The sequence below is a fragment of the Artemia franciscana genome, chromosome 19, assembly GCF_032884065.1.
Source record: "Artemia franciscana chromosome 19, ASM3288406v1, whole genome shotgun sequence".
Classification (NCBI taxonomy): Eukaryota; Metazoa; Arthropoda; class Branchiopoda; order Anostraca; family Artemiidae; genus Artemia; species Artemia franciscana.
This window is the reverse complement of record NC_088881.1, coordinates 1,095,666-1,114,172: the sequence shown is the minus strand read 5'-3', so window position 1 is coordinate 1,114,172 and position 18,507 is coordinate 1,095,666. Positions and strand designations below refer to the sequence as shown.

The window sequence follows — 18,507 nt, the reverse complement described above, 5'->3', positions numbered from 1 at the left end:
AAACCTAATAACTATGTCTTTGGGGACGACTTACTCCCCTACAGTCCCCGTGGGAGGGGCTACAAGTTACAAACTTTGACCAGTGTTTACATAGAGTAATGGTTATTGGGAAGTGTACAGATGTTTTCAGGGGAGTATGTTTGGTTTGGGGAAGGGGAGAAGTTGAGGGTGGCTTACATGGGAGGATCTGTCCATGGAGAAATTTGTCACGGGGAAGATAATTACAATGAAGAAGGAGCAGGATTTTCCAACATTTAAAAAGAAACAATGAAAAAATAAATAAAAGTTTTTTATTGATTCAACTGAAAGTAAGGAGCAGCATTAAAACTTAAAACGAACAGAAATTATTACGCATATGAGGGATTCACCTTCTCGTAATACCTCGCTCTTTACGCTAAAGTATATTTAGTAATCTCAATTATTTATTCTACGGCCTTTGTGATTCAGGGGTCATTCTTAAGGAACTGGGACTTTTTATTTTCAAGTATTTGAACTATTTCATTAAATGATTGATGTATTCACTTTTAGCAAAAATCAAGTTCGTGCCAAGCAGCTATCAATTGGCCGAAAGAAGTTTAATATGGACCCTAAGAAAGGGATTGAATACCTTGTGGAACACGGTCTTATCCAACACACCCCTGATGCTGTAAGTATCTTTGATGACGCCACTAAACACTGCTACAAACGTAGGACCATTAAAAAAACACAAATTATTTTAGTATATTACAGTCTAAAAAAAACTTTCCTAGTGCTTCAAATGATGTTTTTACTTGTTTGTTTTTATTTTAGTTCTAATTTTTTTTTTTTTATGTTCCATTCTTTAAGTATGCAAACAGGGCATGTTCTCTAATATGCTGTATTTGCAACCATTACGAATGTTGCTACATCTTGTATTTTTCTTTTCTAACTGTGTCAGAATTATTAGTTTTTCTTGTTTTATTTTTTTTAGATCTACTTTAATTGTAAACTGAGTTATAAATGTCATTTTGTCACGGGCTACACTGAGCTTCTGAAGTTTGAGGGGGAGGGAGGCATAACTGATGTTCCTGGAGGATGGTTCAAATACCAAAAGTTGTATACTCAGGCCCCTGTTTTTTATTTTCTCAAGAGGGGGACCTTTTGATTGTCCTATGGAAAGTTCATCTTGTCTCCCAAGTGCATGAATATTTATCTCTGGGAAAGTTTCTTTGCTTCCCGGTAAAGTATTTTTGATAACACTGATAACACACTCATATAGACATAGATCAGGTTGGCCTCTAAATTGTGTATATTTGTCAAGTATATCATGATCTTGAATATGCTTTCCTGATTTCAAACTTCCCTTTTAACACTAAAGAATATCTATTATGTACGTAGGAAAGGGATATGGGTTAGACATGAATTCTCAAACAGTACTCTCCCCCAGAATAGCTGTAAACGTTATTTTAACGGCCACCGTTTTTTAGTTTTCCTGACAGGGTCTCCTTCGACGAAATATTGGAAAAAAATTCACTAAACCATTTTAAAAGATAAAGCAGACTTTAACTTCCAAAATTGGAGCTTTAACAGTTTTCAGATTTTAGGGTAGGTCTTTTTTGGCCTGTTATCTTCTTGCCAACATCAAAATCATGCATGCTGTGCATGCATTGAAGCAGAATGTTGTTCAGATAATCGTTTTTCAGAAGAAAGTGTTGATTACTACAGAGACAGGTGGAGACAGTTCTAGCATTCAAGGGACGGCTTGAAAGGTTTCACTAATGAGGGCACTAGACTCTGATGGTTAAAATAGTCCTTTTTTTGTCCTAAACTGGTTTTATTGTATCTAATTTTTACAAAACATTCATTTGGATTAGGGATATTAATGTAGCAGAACTTTCTTCTGAGGTGGAGATGGGGCCCTTATTCCCATAAAAACTGCAAAGATTGATATTTTTAGGTTGGAGGGTATCTGGGATTGAAGACCTCTCTTCCCCTGTGTACGCGTCTTTTGGGGAGGATATTATTCGAGCCTGGTTTGGAACCTCTCCTAGCTTAGAACCTATTATATACCTAGTTTGGAACCTATTGGGAATTACCTAGCCAAGCTATCTTTGAGGCTTTGTCCACCTAGAGTTGAAATCATCCTCCCGTGGTTACAAAAAAATAAACACGTGTGGGTCCAAGTCCTTTCCCTAGTTTTGAGGAAGGGCATTGAAAGTTTTTTTTATCAAGCATTGGACAAGTTGGTTTTATCAAGCATAGTAGACTCATACTGAATAATATGACCCCGGCGAACGCTGCTGAGTTTAGGAGGGTATTGAAGAGTGTGCGTCTGTTTGCCCCGTTTGAGCCATTGAAAGTTTTGCGCATTTATCTGTTAGGATTGATTAAGCAGGGTCATATCCAGCATTTATTTCGGGGGGGGTACAAAAAATGAATAAAAAATGTGCGTATATTTATTTTGTTATGTTTTTAGGAGTCGGACAGACATTTCAGGAGAGGGGTTTCAAACCCCCTGACCCCCCCCTCCTGGATACGACCTTGGGATTAAGCCTTTGGAATAAGCATTTCCCATTTTTAATGCAACTCTTGGACTTGAAATTTGCTATTCGCGGTTCTATATCAACTTTTACAAAAGGTTTTCTGTGCGTCGATATATTAATACGCAAAGAGTTTAGGCCACAACGTACACTTGCCCCTCCCCAAACTGCCATTTTTTGTGAAACAGTGGCGCATTCCAACCTGTTTCGTTACTTTGACAGAAAAGGAATTCAACAAGTTTCAAAATCTGGAATAATTAATTTCATCTTATATATATCCTTTTCTCATACAATGAAATTTTACCTGAATTTAAAGTAGTTGTCGCATAATTAAGATAGATAAAAGTCGGAAAAGAACACGTTCAATTTCCTGTGTTAGCAATCGTAGTTAATGAAATCAAATCATGTATTTTTTCGCAATTGTATCGAAATTATTTCTCATTTTTTTAGCAGTAGAGTGATCGTGTATTTTGTTTTAAATGTCCTTTTCTCACTAGGTCCAGATATCCAAAGTTGTAAGGGCAAGGGGTCTTAGTAGACTCTTTTAGGGGGCTTTAAGTTTTTACAGGAGAAGGATCTTTTTATGTGACAGGCTATCGCTTTATCCCCCGAGCATGTTCATCGACGGAGAGGGCTCTAGTGGGCAACTCCCCTCCCTGGTAAAATTAAGACAATACAAATTGCAATAAGGAGCCTAGGCCCCATTGTCTTTGCCCCCCTCTCTCCAGATCTACTTAAAGATAAACCATTTTCATTTTAACTATCTGTTAATTAATGTAGAGTGCTATAAGTTACAGTCATCACATCTGGTTTTAGGCGTTTATCCTCCCTCCGATTAAAATACCCCTCCCCCCTGAGGAAAATACTCCCCCCGGGAAATACCGCCCCCTCCTTAAGAAAACGAAGACTTTCCAAATTTGAGAATTTTATTTAAGTTTTTTTTTTATTTCCATAGGGGGAAGGAATTTTGGTACTTGTGCATTATGTGTCACTCACTCAAGTTCACGCTGTGTAAAACTCGAGAACAAACTGGTTTCTTCGTTAGTTTCTTTCAGCATAGCGCGAGACAAGACAAAAACACGTGACAGAATATATGAAAAATATATAAATAGGGCTATATATTTGCACATAAGAGGGGAAGCCTTAAAGTTTCTTCGCTAGTTTCTTTCAGCTCAGCGCGAGACAAGACAAACACAAGTGACAGAATATATGGGAAATATATAATTTGGGCCGTACATTTGCACATAAGGGGGGGTGTAGAGTATTCAGACAGTCAAAAGCTGTTCGAACCGGACAGTATTCGAAGTCAGAAAACAATTCTTACTTCATAATATGCAGAATAATTGTACCTAACACATTTTGCATGCAGACCCTCTATACTTTACCCCCTTCCCCTAATATGCAAATCTATGCCCAAATTTATTTCTGAAGTAAAGAAGAAACTAACGAAAAAACGGTTTGTTCTCGAGTTTTACACATCATGAACTTGAGTGAGTGGCGTGTAGGCTAATACACAAGTACCGGAATTTTTCATAGACAGAGAGCCGGATTTCCCGGTATTATTTAAAAACGGTTTATTTAACCCCCCCCCCCCAATAATACATAATACAATAAATTACACAATTATTATATTACACATATTATTATATATGTAATTTATTATGTAATTTATGTAATAACCAGTTTTTGGCCGACAGTATCCAAAGAAAATTAGATTGGCCTTGAAATCTACGTTTTTGGTATATTTACGGCACTTGGTATTAACCAAGTGCCATAAATGCCAATGGCTCTGGAGGAACTAAGGTCTAAGGTAATTAACCAAGTGACATAGCCTATAGCGATCGCAAATTCTGTCGGTCTGTCTGTCTGTCCCGGTTTTGCTACTTGAGGCACTTACAGGCAAGCTAGGACGATGAAACTTGGCATGTGTATCAGGAACCGGACCAGATTAAATTAGAAATAGTCGTTTTCCCGATTCGGCCATCTAGGGGGGAGTGGGGGGCCGGTTAATTCGGAAAAAATGAAGTATTTTTAGCTTATGAACAATTGATGGGATCTTAATGAAATTTGATGTTTGGAAGGATATCGTGTCTCAGAGTTCTTATTTTAAATCCCGACCAGAACCGATGACATTGGGGGAGTTGGAGGGGGGACCTAAAATCTTGGAAAACGCTTAGAGTGGAGGGATCAGGATGAAACTTGGTGGGAAAAATAAGCAGAAGTCCTAGATACGTTATTGACATAACTGGAACGGATCTGCTCTGTTTGGGGGAGTTGGGGGGGGGGGGGTTAATTCTGAAAAAGTAGAAAAAATGAGGTATTTTTAATCACGAAGGAGTGATCGAATCTTAATTAAATTTGAAGTTTGGAAGGGTATCATGTCTCAGAGCTCTTGTTTTAAATCCCGACTGGATCCGGTGACATTGGGGGGGGACTTGAGGAGGGTAACCTAAAATCTTGGAAAACGCTTAGAGTGGAGGGTTCGGGATGAAACATGGTGGGAAAAATATGCACAAGTCTTAGATACGTAATTGACATAACCGGGACGGATCTGCTCTCTTTGGGGGAGTGGGGGAAGGTTTAATTCTGAAAAATGAGGTATTTTTAACTTACGAAGGAGTGATCGGATCTTAATGAAATTTGATGTTTGGAAGGATATCATGTCTCAGAGCTCTTATATTAAATTTCAACCTTATCCGGTGAAGAGGATGTTGCGGGGGGCGGAACCTAAACTCTTGGAAAACTCAGATCTCTTATTTTTTATTCTGACAGGGCCCACTGTCATTACTGGGGGGACCGAAAATCTTGGAAAACGCTTAAAGCGGAGATATCAGGATGAAACTTGGTGGAAAGACTAAGCACAAGACCAAGATAGGTGGCTGACATAACCGGACCGGATCAGCTCTCTTTGGTGGAGCTGGGGAGGGGGAGTAATTCGGAAAAATTAGAAAAAATGAGGTATTTGTAACTTGCGAGTGGGTGGTCGGATATTAATGAATTTTGATATTTAGAAGGACCTCGTGGCTCAGAGCTCTTATTTTAGATCCCGACCGGCATTAAGCCTCTGATTTTCCTTTTAAAGCATGAGCTTTTGGCTCTTCTGACCTCGTCACAAGTGCCATATGAGCTCTTAGCTCTTGTTTTTTAATTAAACATTTAATATATAAAGATGGCATTTTGATTGGGCTAGGTATTCAGTATAATGCCTTTTGGGTGGACCCCCACCATAATTCTTTGTTGTAGTTTTCATAATTTTGTTACTAAAACACTATATTTCCCTCATATTTCGGTATATTTCATATGATTAATCAAATTTCGTTTCTCGAGTGTGTACCGCATAATACGGAGGTACTTTTTTCAAACGGAACTATAGAGCGATGAAAGGAACAAACATAGCGCCCCATAAATAAAAGCGGCTGCTACCCTTTCTTAGCACCCCACTCTAAGCTAAAGCTATAATTCATGCTTTATTAAGAGCATCTTCAGTATCTATAACACAGGGAGGGCTTTAATTAGCACTAGCTTTAAATTTCAACAATCACTCATATTTCATGGCTATTTGGGAAATTTTTTGGGAAAATTGCCCAGTTTTCCATTAAAGAGGTACTTATTTCAACTCCATTAATTGCTGACATAGGGATAAAAATTGCTTAACCCTAAGTTCACACAGGAGTAATGTTCGCTTGTCACGGCAGCTTAGTTAACGACTTCACAATTTCAGGTGCATCGTCAAGCAATTATTGGAATTAAAGAAGAAAAAGAATAAACTTTTATCGGTAACTGGGTAATTTTTCTAAACTAAAGCAAAAGCCACGGAAGATGAGATTGAATATTGTTAGGTGCCACAAAATCCTCTGTGAACATAATTGCGACTGAAATAGATCAGGATGCAACTGACGAATTTTGCAACTTTGTTGTCTGTGAACCTAGGTTAAGAGGGAAAGGTAACTTGAACTCATTTTACGGGTATTGACCCTTCCTGTCTTGTCGGTTGATCGTCACAAAGAAAAAAGGGCTCATTAGCGGTATTTCCCAGAGGACTAGCCATTATTTAGAACTGTCGATAAACTGTGGTTTCGCTAATGAGGGTAGAAGAAGTGGGATTTGTGGTAATGAACGGTATACGGAGTATCAGGCACGTACATAGAAATTTCTTTGGATGTAATAATAATAAAATGATAGTTTGCATAAGAAGCGACCATAAATTGAAAAAACTTATGATTTTAAGTTGGGTTTGGCCCTGAAGCCTTCCTGCGTACGCTCCTGTGGGCTATAACGGATTTTTGCCTGTGAGTGCCTTATGCCCTGATGGGGTGCAAAATAAATATGTTACGGGACACCTTTTTTTAAAAAAAAATGATACATTTCCACCTCTTTATTGATCAAAAGGTCTTTCATAGTAATTTGGAATGTCTGAACCACAAGGCCATATCCAGGATTTTTTTCGGGGGGAGGGTGTACAAAAAGTAAAAAATAGGTTTATTCGTTTTTGTAACTTTTTTACGAGTCGGACGAAAAATTTTGACGGGGTTCAAACCTCTTATCCCCCTCCCCTTGTGTACGGCTTTGCTGACTCATCACTTTGTATTTTCGGCCGTTACACGCACAGATCAAAAATTTCTTGCAAGCCATTTGTTCAAAATAGTCCAAAGGTCAAATAGCCTTGCCTCTGGGGTTAATATCCCCCTTCCAGTCCCGGAAGAAAGCGCTGTAAATTATACAAGCTGCCCCTTCTAAATTATGCAAATTTACGCACACCTTTCTCCTTACGCACACATTGCTGGACTCTGTCACGCTTTACATATATTTATAAAGTTTTGGATGAATTCAATTTATTAATAACTGGATCACAACATGTAAAAAAGCGGATGATAGAAACAGAAACACAAGAATGAAAATATGCTCCTTCAATGAATATACACCCGGTCAAATAATGATGTCTGTTATTGTCATTCATTTGGTAATTACGTGGTATATGTTTGAGGGTGACTGCTCTAACGCCAGGCAGTATGTCCTATGAGATTGATAGGTTTCATGTATAGTTTTTCATAGATTTAAACCAAGTGGCTAACTCAGAATTTCCCGTCGAAAGGATTTTGGACTAAAATTATCATTGCAGTAAAAAATAGTTGGGCGTGGCACGGAACTGACTGACCAATTATATATCCCAAACAGGACCGTATCCAGTTTTTTTGGGGGGGGGGATTACATAAGTATTTTTTCGGTGGGGTGTTCACAAATTAATCTAAAAAAATACATAAAAAAATTTTTTTATGTCCATTTTTGCTACGTTTTTGTTTTCCATTTTTGTTTCTTGATCGAATCTATGACTTAACTGGTTTTTTCTGCATATTGAAATGCAATTTTCCTTAATTTTAGTGCAGTGATGCCGTAGAAAATCTTCGATAAAGTCTTTACGTGGTCAGCTAGAGCTGCTTCGTGTGGAGGGAAGACGCACTCCCTGCCTAAGCTTGGATCAGAATCAATCCCACTCTTCATTCGTTCTTGCAACGGGCTGAATGGTATTTTGAACTGATCTGCAGCTTTGCGAATCGCTAATCCTCTAGTAATTGCTGTTTTTGCTTTCCTTAAGTCCTCTGCAGTCCATTTATCTTTATATGTTTTCCATATGTATTTTCTCGGCATCTGAAACATAGAAAAAAAATATATGAAAAATATTGGCACTAATGGGGCAATGCCGGTCGCGACTGTTATTACCCCAAGTGTGGTGACCACCATTACCTCAACCGCATGATCATTATTTTATCGGCTAAAAATGAAAATATAAGTGCTTAAACCTTAATAAAATTCTACAAGATACAACAATATGGCTTACCTTGTTATTGCGAGATAAGTCTCGTATCGTGACATGTAAACAGAAAGAGATGATAGCAGATTAAACTATTGTCTGTCTTATAAGGTGAAACGTCAAAACAGTCTTTCTTGCACAACAGACAAACTAGAACTGGCAAGATGGCGAGCGCTCCACTAGTATTTCTACAAACTTTCTTGAGATGGCAGATACAATCGGTATGAATCTGCGTTATCGACTTTACGAGAAATCATGGTGACCGGCATTACCCACTGGCCGCCATTACCCCAGTCTCCCCTAACTGCCGTTTCGCATTGCCAATCCGTAACGTAAGAATGTATAAAGGTAAACTGGGCAGCCAGGGTTTCGCAGCCTTGCCAACGCTTTGAAATAAACTATACCAGCTTCCCCATCTAAAATTGTACGCCAAAGATTAATTTGTACCATTTGTACAGCACGTCAATAATTTACTGTAAAAATAAGAAAAACTAAAATTTAAACAGATATCCGAGTCAGAAAGGGACAAGTAAAACCAAAATGTGTCAGAAGATTCGATTATACCAACAAATTTATAAGTATAACTCATTGTACCAGGACCTCAAAATTGTAGCAAAGAGGGTACAATTGCACCGGGTTGGTAACACTGGACCTGTGATTGTTCTCAGCGGCTTTTTTTCAAAGATTCCATAGCCTCGTGCCACGCCTACGTTTGTCTTTTTCAATCGATGTTACCCAAATGTCGAGTGGCAAGACAGCCCTATGTGGGGGCACCCTTATTGGTTGCCCATTTTAATGTCACGCGGCCAATTGTCTTTGAAAAAGAGAATGAAGAAAGGCCGTTACGACTTTTCCATGAAGTCACCTTGTGTGCTATTTCTAAGCTTCGTTCATTTGAACATAAAAACGATCTCTCTCGAAAAAGGCCGTATCCAGGGGGTTCAGGGTTTGACCCCCCCCCCCTGAATTTTCGTCTGACTCGTAAAAACATAACAAAAATGTATGTGTTTTTGATGCGTTTTTTTAGTTTTTTGTACTATCCAGTATTTTTGTTCAGGGTTTTATTTTTTTTTACGGTGGGGCCCTAAAAGAATAAAACCCTGAACAAAAATACTGAATACGCTCTTGCTCTTGAATTGTTTTTATCAACGAAATATTTTAATGCGTAACTTCAAGGTAAAAAGCACAATTGGCATGACGTATTATAAATTTATTGAGCTAAAATTTTAGTCAGCCCCCCTTGCCTAAACTGATTGCTAGCTATCGTGCTATGAAAGAATAAGAATCAATTAATTTCTGAGCCTTATTCATAATAGACTAATCCTCTTTCTTCCCATGGGAATTATAACCATAAACCTTGGAAAGTATTATCGTAACTAATTGATTATTTCCGGAAAACCCTCTTCACCTTAAATGGCAGAAAGTGGGGAAAATAAGTCATTTGAAATAGAATCATTCCGCACCCTCTTATGCAAGAGGGGTGACAAATACTCTATGGAAATATGTCGGAAAAAAACGATAATAATTGCTCAGTCACGCCCGTATTATTTGATTAATCCCAATTTCTAACAAAGGCTGGTATTCAATGTCAGGTCTAGGATTTTAAATGCGTCATTTGTAACTCTAACAAACTCTAATAAAACATTTTTTAAACTCTCTACCGAACAGTTGCACCGTCTGGGGGTTTCATCGTCTCTACGACTCAAATATTGCAAAATACATACTAAAAATAGGAAATTCGAATAGAAATAGGATGAATATTGTTTTTTTTTCGCTGACTAATCCTTCCCTCGGAACAATATTTGGGTTATTTGCCCTTTTCAAAGAATTTTTGGAATAACACCTCCACTCCGTATCAGAATTTCTCCCCAAACTGTCTAGGTTGCTAGAGGGCAATACTAGAGAGGGACTGCAAAATTAGTCCTCTGAATAGTATGAAAAAAGCTGAGTAAGTTTACATATATTAAAATTAAGTTTTTAGGAGGAATACCCACTATAAGACTTTTTTGGTACTTTTTATGTAGTTTTTTTTTACTTTTTTCTTGTGTTTTTTTTTTGGGGGGGGGGGGCAAAGGTATTTGAAAACAAGACCCTTTTACTAGACTAAAAACAAATTTTCCTCGAGTCTTATCCTGCTCCCCTTTGTTGAAGATTCCACAATTGAACCAGTAGAGGTGTGCTAAGTTTCATACTCTAATGCTCGTAACACCATCGTATTTAAGTTTCATAATTTTTGCAGGACTGTAAATATTCTCATAGAGTGTTTTAACGCCACCGCGGTTTTACGCCACCATATCGAAAGTAAAACAGTTCAAAATAGGGATGAAACCTTTTAATTGACGGTGAACAGATATAAAATTATTTAACTGGATATTTCGAACACATATACAGTTAAATAATTTTATATCTGTTCACTGTCACCGTCAATTAAAAGGTTTCATTCCTATTTTGAACTGTTTTACTTTCGTCATGGAAAGGCAGTGTGGTCTTCGAAGTTATTTACGCCACCATATGTTTTCCGCCACCTTTTAATTCAGGTAGGTCAGAATAGACATAGACATAAGAACAGACATAGACATAGACATAGAAGTAGACATAGACACAGATGTAGACAAAAAGATAGACATAGACATGAGACTACCCTGACCTAACCTGTCTCTTCTGGCCCAACTAATCCTTTTGATGATGCAATATTTCCGGTGGAAAACCTCGGTACCTCCCAATAGATCCCCAAAAGGTCATTTTTATTATGAGATGTTCCAGGTGATTTATATTATACTTAACATCAATTTCTGTATGTCGGTTGTGGGGGACAGGGTGCATTACTAACGAGTCTTGAGCCTGGTATTTAAAAGTGCACATATCCTCGGGCTTCACTTTTTAATCCTCATTAATTTACTATTTCTTTTCTTATGTCATGTCTTTGCCCCATTCTAGGATGACTACTTTTTCATTTTCCCCACATAAATGGCGAAAATGCCTATTTTTGGTAATCTATCTTCCTTCTGTCGTAGCTTCCAATGTCTTTACCCTAGATAACTTATCTTCTTATTCTTCTAAATTTTCTTCAGCTGTGAAAAGACAGCTTTCTTCAGTATTATTAACCCACACAATTGACAACTTTTTCCTGTTTCTCGATTTTTTCACAAATTTTTGCCAAATTTCGTGCGTTGACATTAAAATTAATACGAACTATTTATTCCCCTCATATTTTCTCTTCTTCTTAATTGAAAAGGCTTAGAAAACTTTCTGTGAAAGTCACTCAGCCAGGGCGTTGGATTTTGACAAAATTCCAATAATAACATAGTCAATCTTCGAAATTAGATAAAACAAGTCTAACGTTCTTCCAGGTATTTATATGAAGAAAGGAGAACTAACAAAGGATGAAGTTTAAACAACATTTTATTTAGATTTGAAATTGTAATTAGGCAGTACACGTGCTTTATCATCTATTATTTTATATTTTTATTATAAAGTAATATTAGCATTATTATTAAATAATCCAGTAGTAAAAGACGCTTAAGAAAACATAAATACTGCCGTAGTAGAAGCTAAACTTGTATGTGATAGAGAAAAAAACAGCGAAGACGAAACAAATATAATGAATAGTAATTTAGAAACAGTAAATTAAAGTTATACAAAAATTAGGTCATCTGAGATACTCTAGATGAACTTACAAAAAACTAAATAACGAAGAAAAAGAACAACCTTGAACAAAATTAATCAAAAGTTGAAGTAGAAAAGGTAAGAAGCATAGAAACAGATAAAGAAGAATGAACAAAGGAAATGTTAGGTTTAAAACAATTGAGGAGGATCAGGTGGAAAAATCGCCAATTTCTTAATTATCCTTGTAGTAAATTGTTAGTAAAGTAATCATAATAATTTCCAAATTCAGAGACAGGAGGGATTTTGATTTTTTTTTTTTTTAAGATAATGACAATGCTATAATATAGAATTTTTTAGTCATAAATTTGTAAAAAGACAAATTTACTTCACTGATGCTTTTAATCCTAGTCGGAACCTTCTCTTGTCGATATGTATCATCACCGTTATAGCTAAAGATCTCAACTCGTCTAAGTATGCTTCTTGTAAATGACTATATCTACTATAGAAGTAGTACACAAGTACTAATGAAAAAAAGCATGACATACATATGTGAAGTCTGGCAATAAATGTTCTACCTTTATTTTGGGTTTTCAGTCTATTTTTCATTGACTGTAGTTTTTGAAAATGTAAGTCCTGTTATTTCAGAAGAACTTTAAGCAAAGAGTTTTCCCCCAAATTTAAGAAATAATTGTACAGATATTTCAAACCTTGTAAATTGGGATTGACCAAAATTATGGGCTCAAAACAATTTCTGTACCTCATTTTGAGCGGAAGATCTATTTTACTTAGTTTTTTTATAACAAAAAGATTAAGAACTACTTGTAAGTTTCCATTTCTACTATAAAAGTAATAAAGAAGTAGGCTGCTACCGAAAAGAAAAAAACTATGAAAAGTTCCCTGGGTGTGTCTGTTGGTCCTGATTCACCGGGGAATCTTGTTGCCATTCCCACATCGGCAGCGATTTGTTTCTAATAGAAGTAGTAAGTAGCATAACTCTTAGTCACATAGTTTTTTTTCATGAATTTTATCGTCTCTCCCTATATCTGCGGTACTAGAACTGTAAAAATAAATATTCATTCTTATAACCGTGACAGTATACTACCATGAGAAGCATGGGTACACATGGCAAAATTCTCAGGGATATCAGAGAGTTTTTCCGATGGGGGTGGGGTCTGGAATGACAAAAAGCTCGCCTTAGGGGAAAACTGTCAAATGTTTCTGAGAAGCAGAGGGCTTCTTTGAAATGATCTTAGAGGGATATGCTCAACTGGATTGAAGGATCCCTGTTTTGACTGTAGAAACATTGACGTTGAGTAGCCTGTTCAGTATAAAAAAAGCCCTCAACAAAACTGATTAAAAATGTTAAATTAATTAAAATTATAAAGCGAAAGTCTAAATAATTATAGAATTTTTTTATAAAGGTGGCCGCATTTTTGCACGGTGGCGAAGGGTTGAACAAAACCGCAATTGGAGATTATCTCGGAGAGAAGCATCCTTTTAATGAAAGTGTCCTCAAATCTTTTGTCCATTTGCACGATTTTACAGATCTCATCCTTGTTCAAGCACTAAGGTTAGTTCTCTTTTTTTTCATTTTTTAATGAGCTTTTCACCTCTCTCTATGTCTTATATTTGCAGAGGAAATACACTTTTAGTGCATGTTTTATCTTTTTGGTACGAGAGAAATCCCTTTGGAATAATAAGTCTAGAAGGGTGGAGGTACCTTCTAAAATATCTTGGAGGGATATCCACTTTCGCATGTTGTACAGTATTCTATGTATGCCCTGTATAGCTTTTCACCTATGTCTTGCCCTTGACGTATTCACATCCCTCTTCTAACTTTTTTTCTAGTTCGAGGGACCCACCCATTTGTTCTATTACCTTAGAAAAGGGTTGAGATTTATGCTCGAGAATATCAAACTTCAGAGTTATTCCAATGATTGATTTCTCTTTTTTTAGCATCGGGGTTCTGTATTTTTAACTTCGGGGTTAGTTATAGGGATATAAATCATGGCTCCCAAACTGTTCCTATATATTCGCCCCTTTGTTCTAATATTAAGCACATGTTAAAGATCAATTAATAGTCTTGATTCTTAATGGGAGGTCACTCAATTTTTAGTGGCATTGCAGGACAACAAATCTCCCTTAATTGAAAGTTCGTTCCCGATTTTTAATGCGAACCTTCGATATTTAGAGCTGATTGTCCCCAAAAGAGTTGACCTGAGATTTATGCGCTCGAGGATATCAAATTTCATGGTAATTCCAGTAATATATCATAAGACGTTGGGTAATTAAAAAGGGTTTTTTTATATTGAAATTGTGTATTTGAAGTAGATTAAGAGCCGCTTAAAATGAAAAGACACCATCGCGATTCCCAGAAATGAAAATTTTTTCGGCCGAATTTTCGCTCTGAATCTTTTATCTCCTATCGTTTTCTGCACAACATGTTGGTTACTTGACAAGGGAGATTAAGTCCATCTTTCGAAATATGGCTTTAAGCAATGTGTTTTTTGTACTTTTAGCTGCATAAATTTGGAATAAAGAGAAGTTTTTGAGCCCCTGCCCCTCACTCCTTTCCCTCAACTTTCCGAACTTTCTCGTCATAGCTTTTTTATTTTATTATTAAGAGAAAGACGAACGTGTTAAAACGTTTTGAAATCAGTCATATATGGGTTTTCAATCTCTATGACTGAAGGGTTAAAAGTGGCCCCTGGGCTCACACTATCCCTATTTTGTCCTCAAATCCCCTAAAATATTTTTTAATTGGTTTTAAAAGCTATTACCACGATGTACACTTATGGCAGACCCCCCAATTTGTTTAATATTGTCTTGAAAAGGGAGGGGATATGTTAATGTTATAAATTATATTTTTGCCTCTTTTCAGTACCCATTTCCAGATTCATGTTGACTTTATATTTTATTGAACAGTTATCATATTGTTAATGTAATAATGTCGTTTGTAAATTTCACTTTCGGTACTCTTAGCAAGCTGATAATTAATCATAATTAGATTGAATTTATGGCTTAGGTCTACTATATATGGTATAACTACCGTATCTTTTGGTTTTATAAGTTGTTCATGTGCATTGCCAACAACGAGGAAGCCAGAAATTATGTCGTAAATTACCTTTCAAGTTTCCTTATTGAGTTAACTATAGTTAATTATAGTAATTTGATATAGTAGCTTAGTGGCCAGATGTTAAGACTAATGGATTTTGTTTTTCTTCTCGTGTTGTCATTTGACGTAATATTCTAATGAGTATGCGTCATATCTGTACAAATGGTGAATGTGGAGAAATTCACCACTTTGGGCGATCGATTTTCTTAAGATAATGCCTCTCAATTGGAGGAAAGGGGACGAGTAATGGACCTCCTAGATCACCTCCCTTCTAGATTTAAAACATAAGATTTGCCAGATCTGATCAGCAGTAGCACTGCGATGATTAGGTCTCGTCCTCTACACAGAGATTGGAGATCTCACCTACAGAGTTAGGGCATGGTAGATACTGCAAGACACCTATCGAATTTTAACGAAGAATTATGTCGACTTTCTTCTTAAGCTGGATGGCTTTCTCCGTTGAACTGTCAAGAAGATTATTTCCGTGAATGAGCTCTCAGTACTTGTCGGGTATTGGAAACACACACAAAAAGGGAAGTTAGGTTAATCCTAATGAAAAACAACAAAATATTGATGATAAAATAATACTTGAGAAACAAAATTATGGAAAAGTAACCTAACCTAATCCTTATCCCTAATGTGCAAATATATAGCCCAATTTATGCAAGTCCATAATTCATTACTTGTTTTTGAGCTATGAACCGGTTTTCTGAGATGTAACTTAAGTGTAATTCTTAAATGTGTTTCCAATAAACGACAAGTACCAAGCTCTCATTTCTACTTGCAAAATAGAATATCTCAATAAGAAGTCCACTATAAAAATTAGTTGTATGAGGCAAGGCATAGGCTGTCAAGGGGGGTCCCGGGCTGGAACCCCACCTCCGAAATTTTTGTCCAACTCGTAAAAACGGTACAAAAATGTATAAAAACAAATTTTTGATGGTTTTAAGACGTGTTTTATTTTTTATTTTGCACTCCCCCCCCCCCCACCCGTACAAAAATCCTGGACACGCCATTGATATCAGGATAAAAATGCGGAACGTTTTGACGGGCGTTCCTAGCTAGTTTATCTACCATGGGTTGCCTCCCCGTAGTAGCATAATATGTGTAGGCATGAATATATGATGTGTTGGAGGTAATAGACTTGGGACTGTCTGTGTAGGATTTTGACTCTTGTTAATGAGGAGTATCGCTAAGTGCTGAAAACCATGTTGTGACTAAGATGGGCCCAGGATTGCACAAAGCCTCCATTCGGTGTAGACTTGAGAAGATATGTTGATCCCCGTCCTGCACTGGTATCCGGGGCCATTGCCTTTTCTGAGGCCTCAATAATTTAAAGAATTTAAAGAATATGGAAATTGGAACTTGGAATGTTACAACGTTAAAAAAATGACTATCGTACTGACATTTTAACTGATGAATTCAGACGATTCATACTGGACTTGTTAGGAGTTTTAGAAACTCATATCCAAGGGGTAGGAAGCATGAAATTAGGTGATATAGAATTTGTTTACTCAGGCTGGAAGGATGGGGACATAGACAGGGAGTAGGGCTCATGATGAATAAGGAAACTGCCAAGTCTTGTTTAGCCTGGGAAGGTATTAATAATAGAATACTAATTGCTCACTGACTAAGAAGTTCAGGGTATCAGCTATAGTAGCATATGCTCCTGTTGAACCGACTGACGGAGATATTTGTGACTAAGATGCATTTTACTTAAAGGAGCAAATAGCCAGGGTGCCAGGTTGTTTTACTAGGAGATTCTAACTCCCAGCTCGGTTGAAATAGGGATAGATGGTATCCTAGCCTAGGTAAATTTGGTGTAGGAAAACAAAAAAGTAATGGCTACAGACTTTCGCACTTTGTAGGTATAACAATCTAGTTATACCCAATAAGGTGAAAAAGAAATTCCCCAGAGAGATGGTTGGAACATTTTCAGAATTTGCTAAATCAAGATACAGTTGCAGGAAAATATATAGAGGAAAATGAAAAAGTTTGTGATACCTTGGATGTGAAGGAAGACTTGTTTTATGAAGAAGAATTAGCGACAGTACTAAAAGGATTAAAAATAATAAGGCTCCAGGTGCTGATGGTGTGATAAATGAGTTTCTTAAGTATGGTGGCTCTGAGGTTAGAAGTAAATTACTGAAGATTGTGAATAAGATTTTTGAAAAAAGGGGAACTACCTAACGATTTTACAAAAATCTTAATTAAACCACTGTATAAGAAAGGTGATAAAAGTAAATGTCGTAATTACTGAGGCATCAGTCTGGTCTCTGTAGGTAGCAAATTACTTAGTAATATGATACTTTTTAGACTGAGAGATGCTGTAGACAAAGTTTTAAGAACGCAGTTATAGAAAAGGTAGAGGGTTTGTCGACCAAATTTTCACTCTTAGGTTAATAATCGAGAAGTGCCTTAGTTGTCAAACACCTTAGGTCCTCACTTTTATAGATTATGAGCAAGCGTCCGATTTTATTGATAGAAGAGCTTTGGCCAAGGTCTTATCCTTGTATGGTATACCTGACAAATACACTAAAGAGATTAGTGCTATGTACGAGAATGAAACTGTTGCGGTTAAGGTAAGAAATGAAGTTAGCAGCTGGTTTTGTATTAAAATCAGGAGTTAAGAATTGTTGTGTTCTATCCCCATTTATATGGGTCATTTTGATGGACTTTGTCCTAAGGAGCACAGGAAAGGCAATTGGAGACCACAGAATCAGACGGGAAGGAAAAACTATCCTGGACCCGGATTATGCTGATGAGTTAAGTATCCTAGACGAAAGTGTGAGCCTTCCTAAAGGAAGGATGACAGATTGCCGAAGATTTTCCATTTCGGCAAACCGTCTAGGGCTAAATGGAAAGCAGGCAATACTCGTCTGGGGTGGGAGGATGTCATAAAGAAAGATTTTAAGAAAATGGGAATTTCCTGGGAGGGTGTGAAGAGGTTTTTTTAAATAGATTGGGATGGAGGAGGAGCGTGCGTAGCTGTATTGGCCTCAGGCGGCTTGGTGCTGCGGTGAGTTGTTAGTCGTAATAGTAGAAAAGTGAAACGTCTTCAGTATTGGTGTTGAACTCCCCGTTGACGCTTGAGGGAGCGGATTTAATGCAGGGAACTTTTAATGTTGTACCTGAAGTTTTTTTATATATATATCCTTTCTTTCGACTGATTTCGCTTGAGAAGCTCTCCCTCTAAGCGTCTGGACTTTGCAGGCCCGGTGTGAGTGAACAGTAATTGTAGGACGACGAACTAGATTAAAAAAAACAAAAAAAAAATAGGCACTTCGTGAATTGTCATTTTTTGATAATTAACACTGTTTTTTTTTGTTCTTTTTTTGCAAAATATTCTTTTTTTCTCGTTATAGACAGTTTTTGTGGAGTTTCCGTCTTCCTGGTGAGGCACAGAAAATAGATCGAATGATGGAGTCATTTGCCCAAAGATACTGCCAACTCAACACAAATATATTTACTAGCACCGG

General features: G+C 37.0%; 1 protein-coding gene across 4 annotated transcripts in view; it reads left to right on the top strand.

The window, feature by feature from the left end:
• Window positions 1-18,507, top strand: part of LOC136039147 (cytohesin-1-like) — a 168,004-nt gene that overhangs the window by 130,113 nt on the left and 19,384 nt on the right. For all 4 annotated transcript variants that reach the window (XM_065722635.1, XM_065722634.1, XM_065722632.1 and 1 more), the window contains 3 exons: window positions 529-646; window positions 13,335-13,483; window positions 18,394-18,506. In XM_065722635.1, coding sequence (XP_065578707.1) covers window positions 529-646; window positions 13,335-13,483; window positions 18,394-18,506 — 380 coding nt within the window. The remainder of the gene's footprint in view (window positions 1-528; window positions 647-13,334; window positions 13,484-18,393; window position 18,507) is intronic.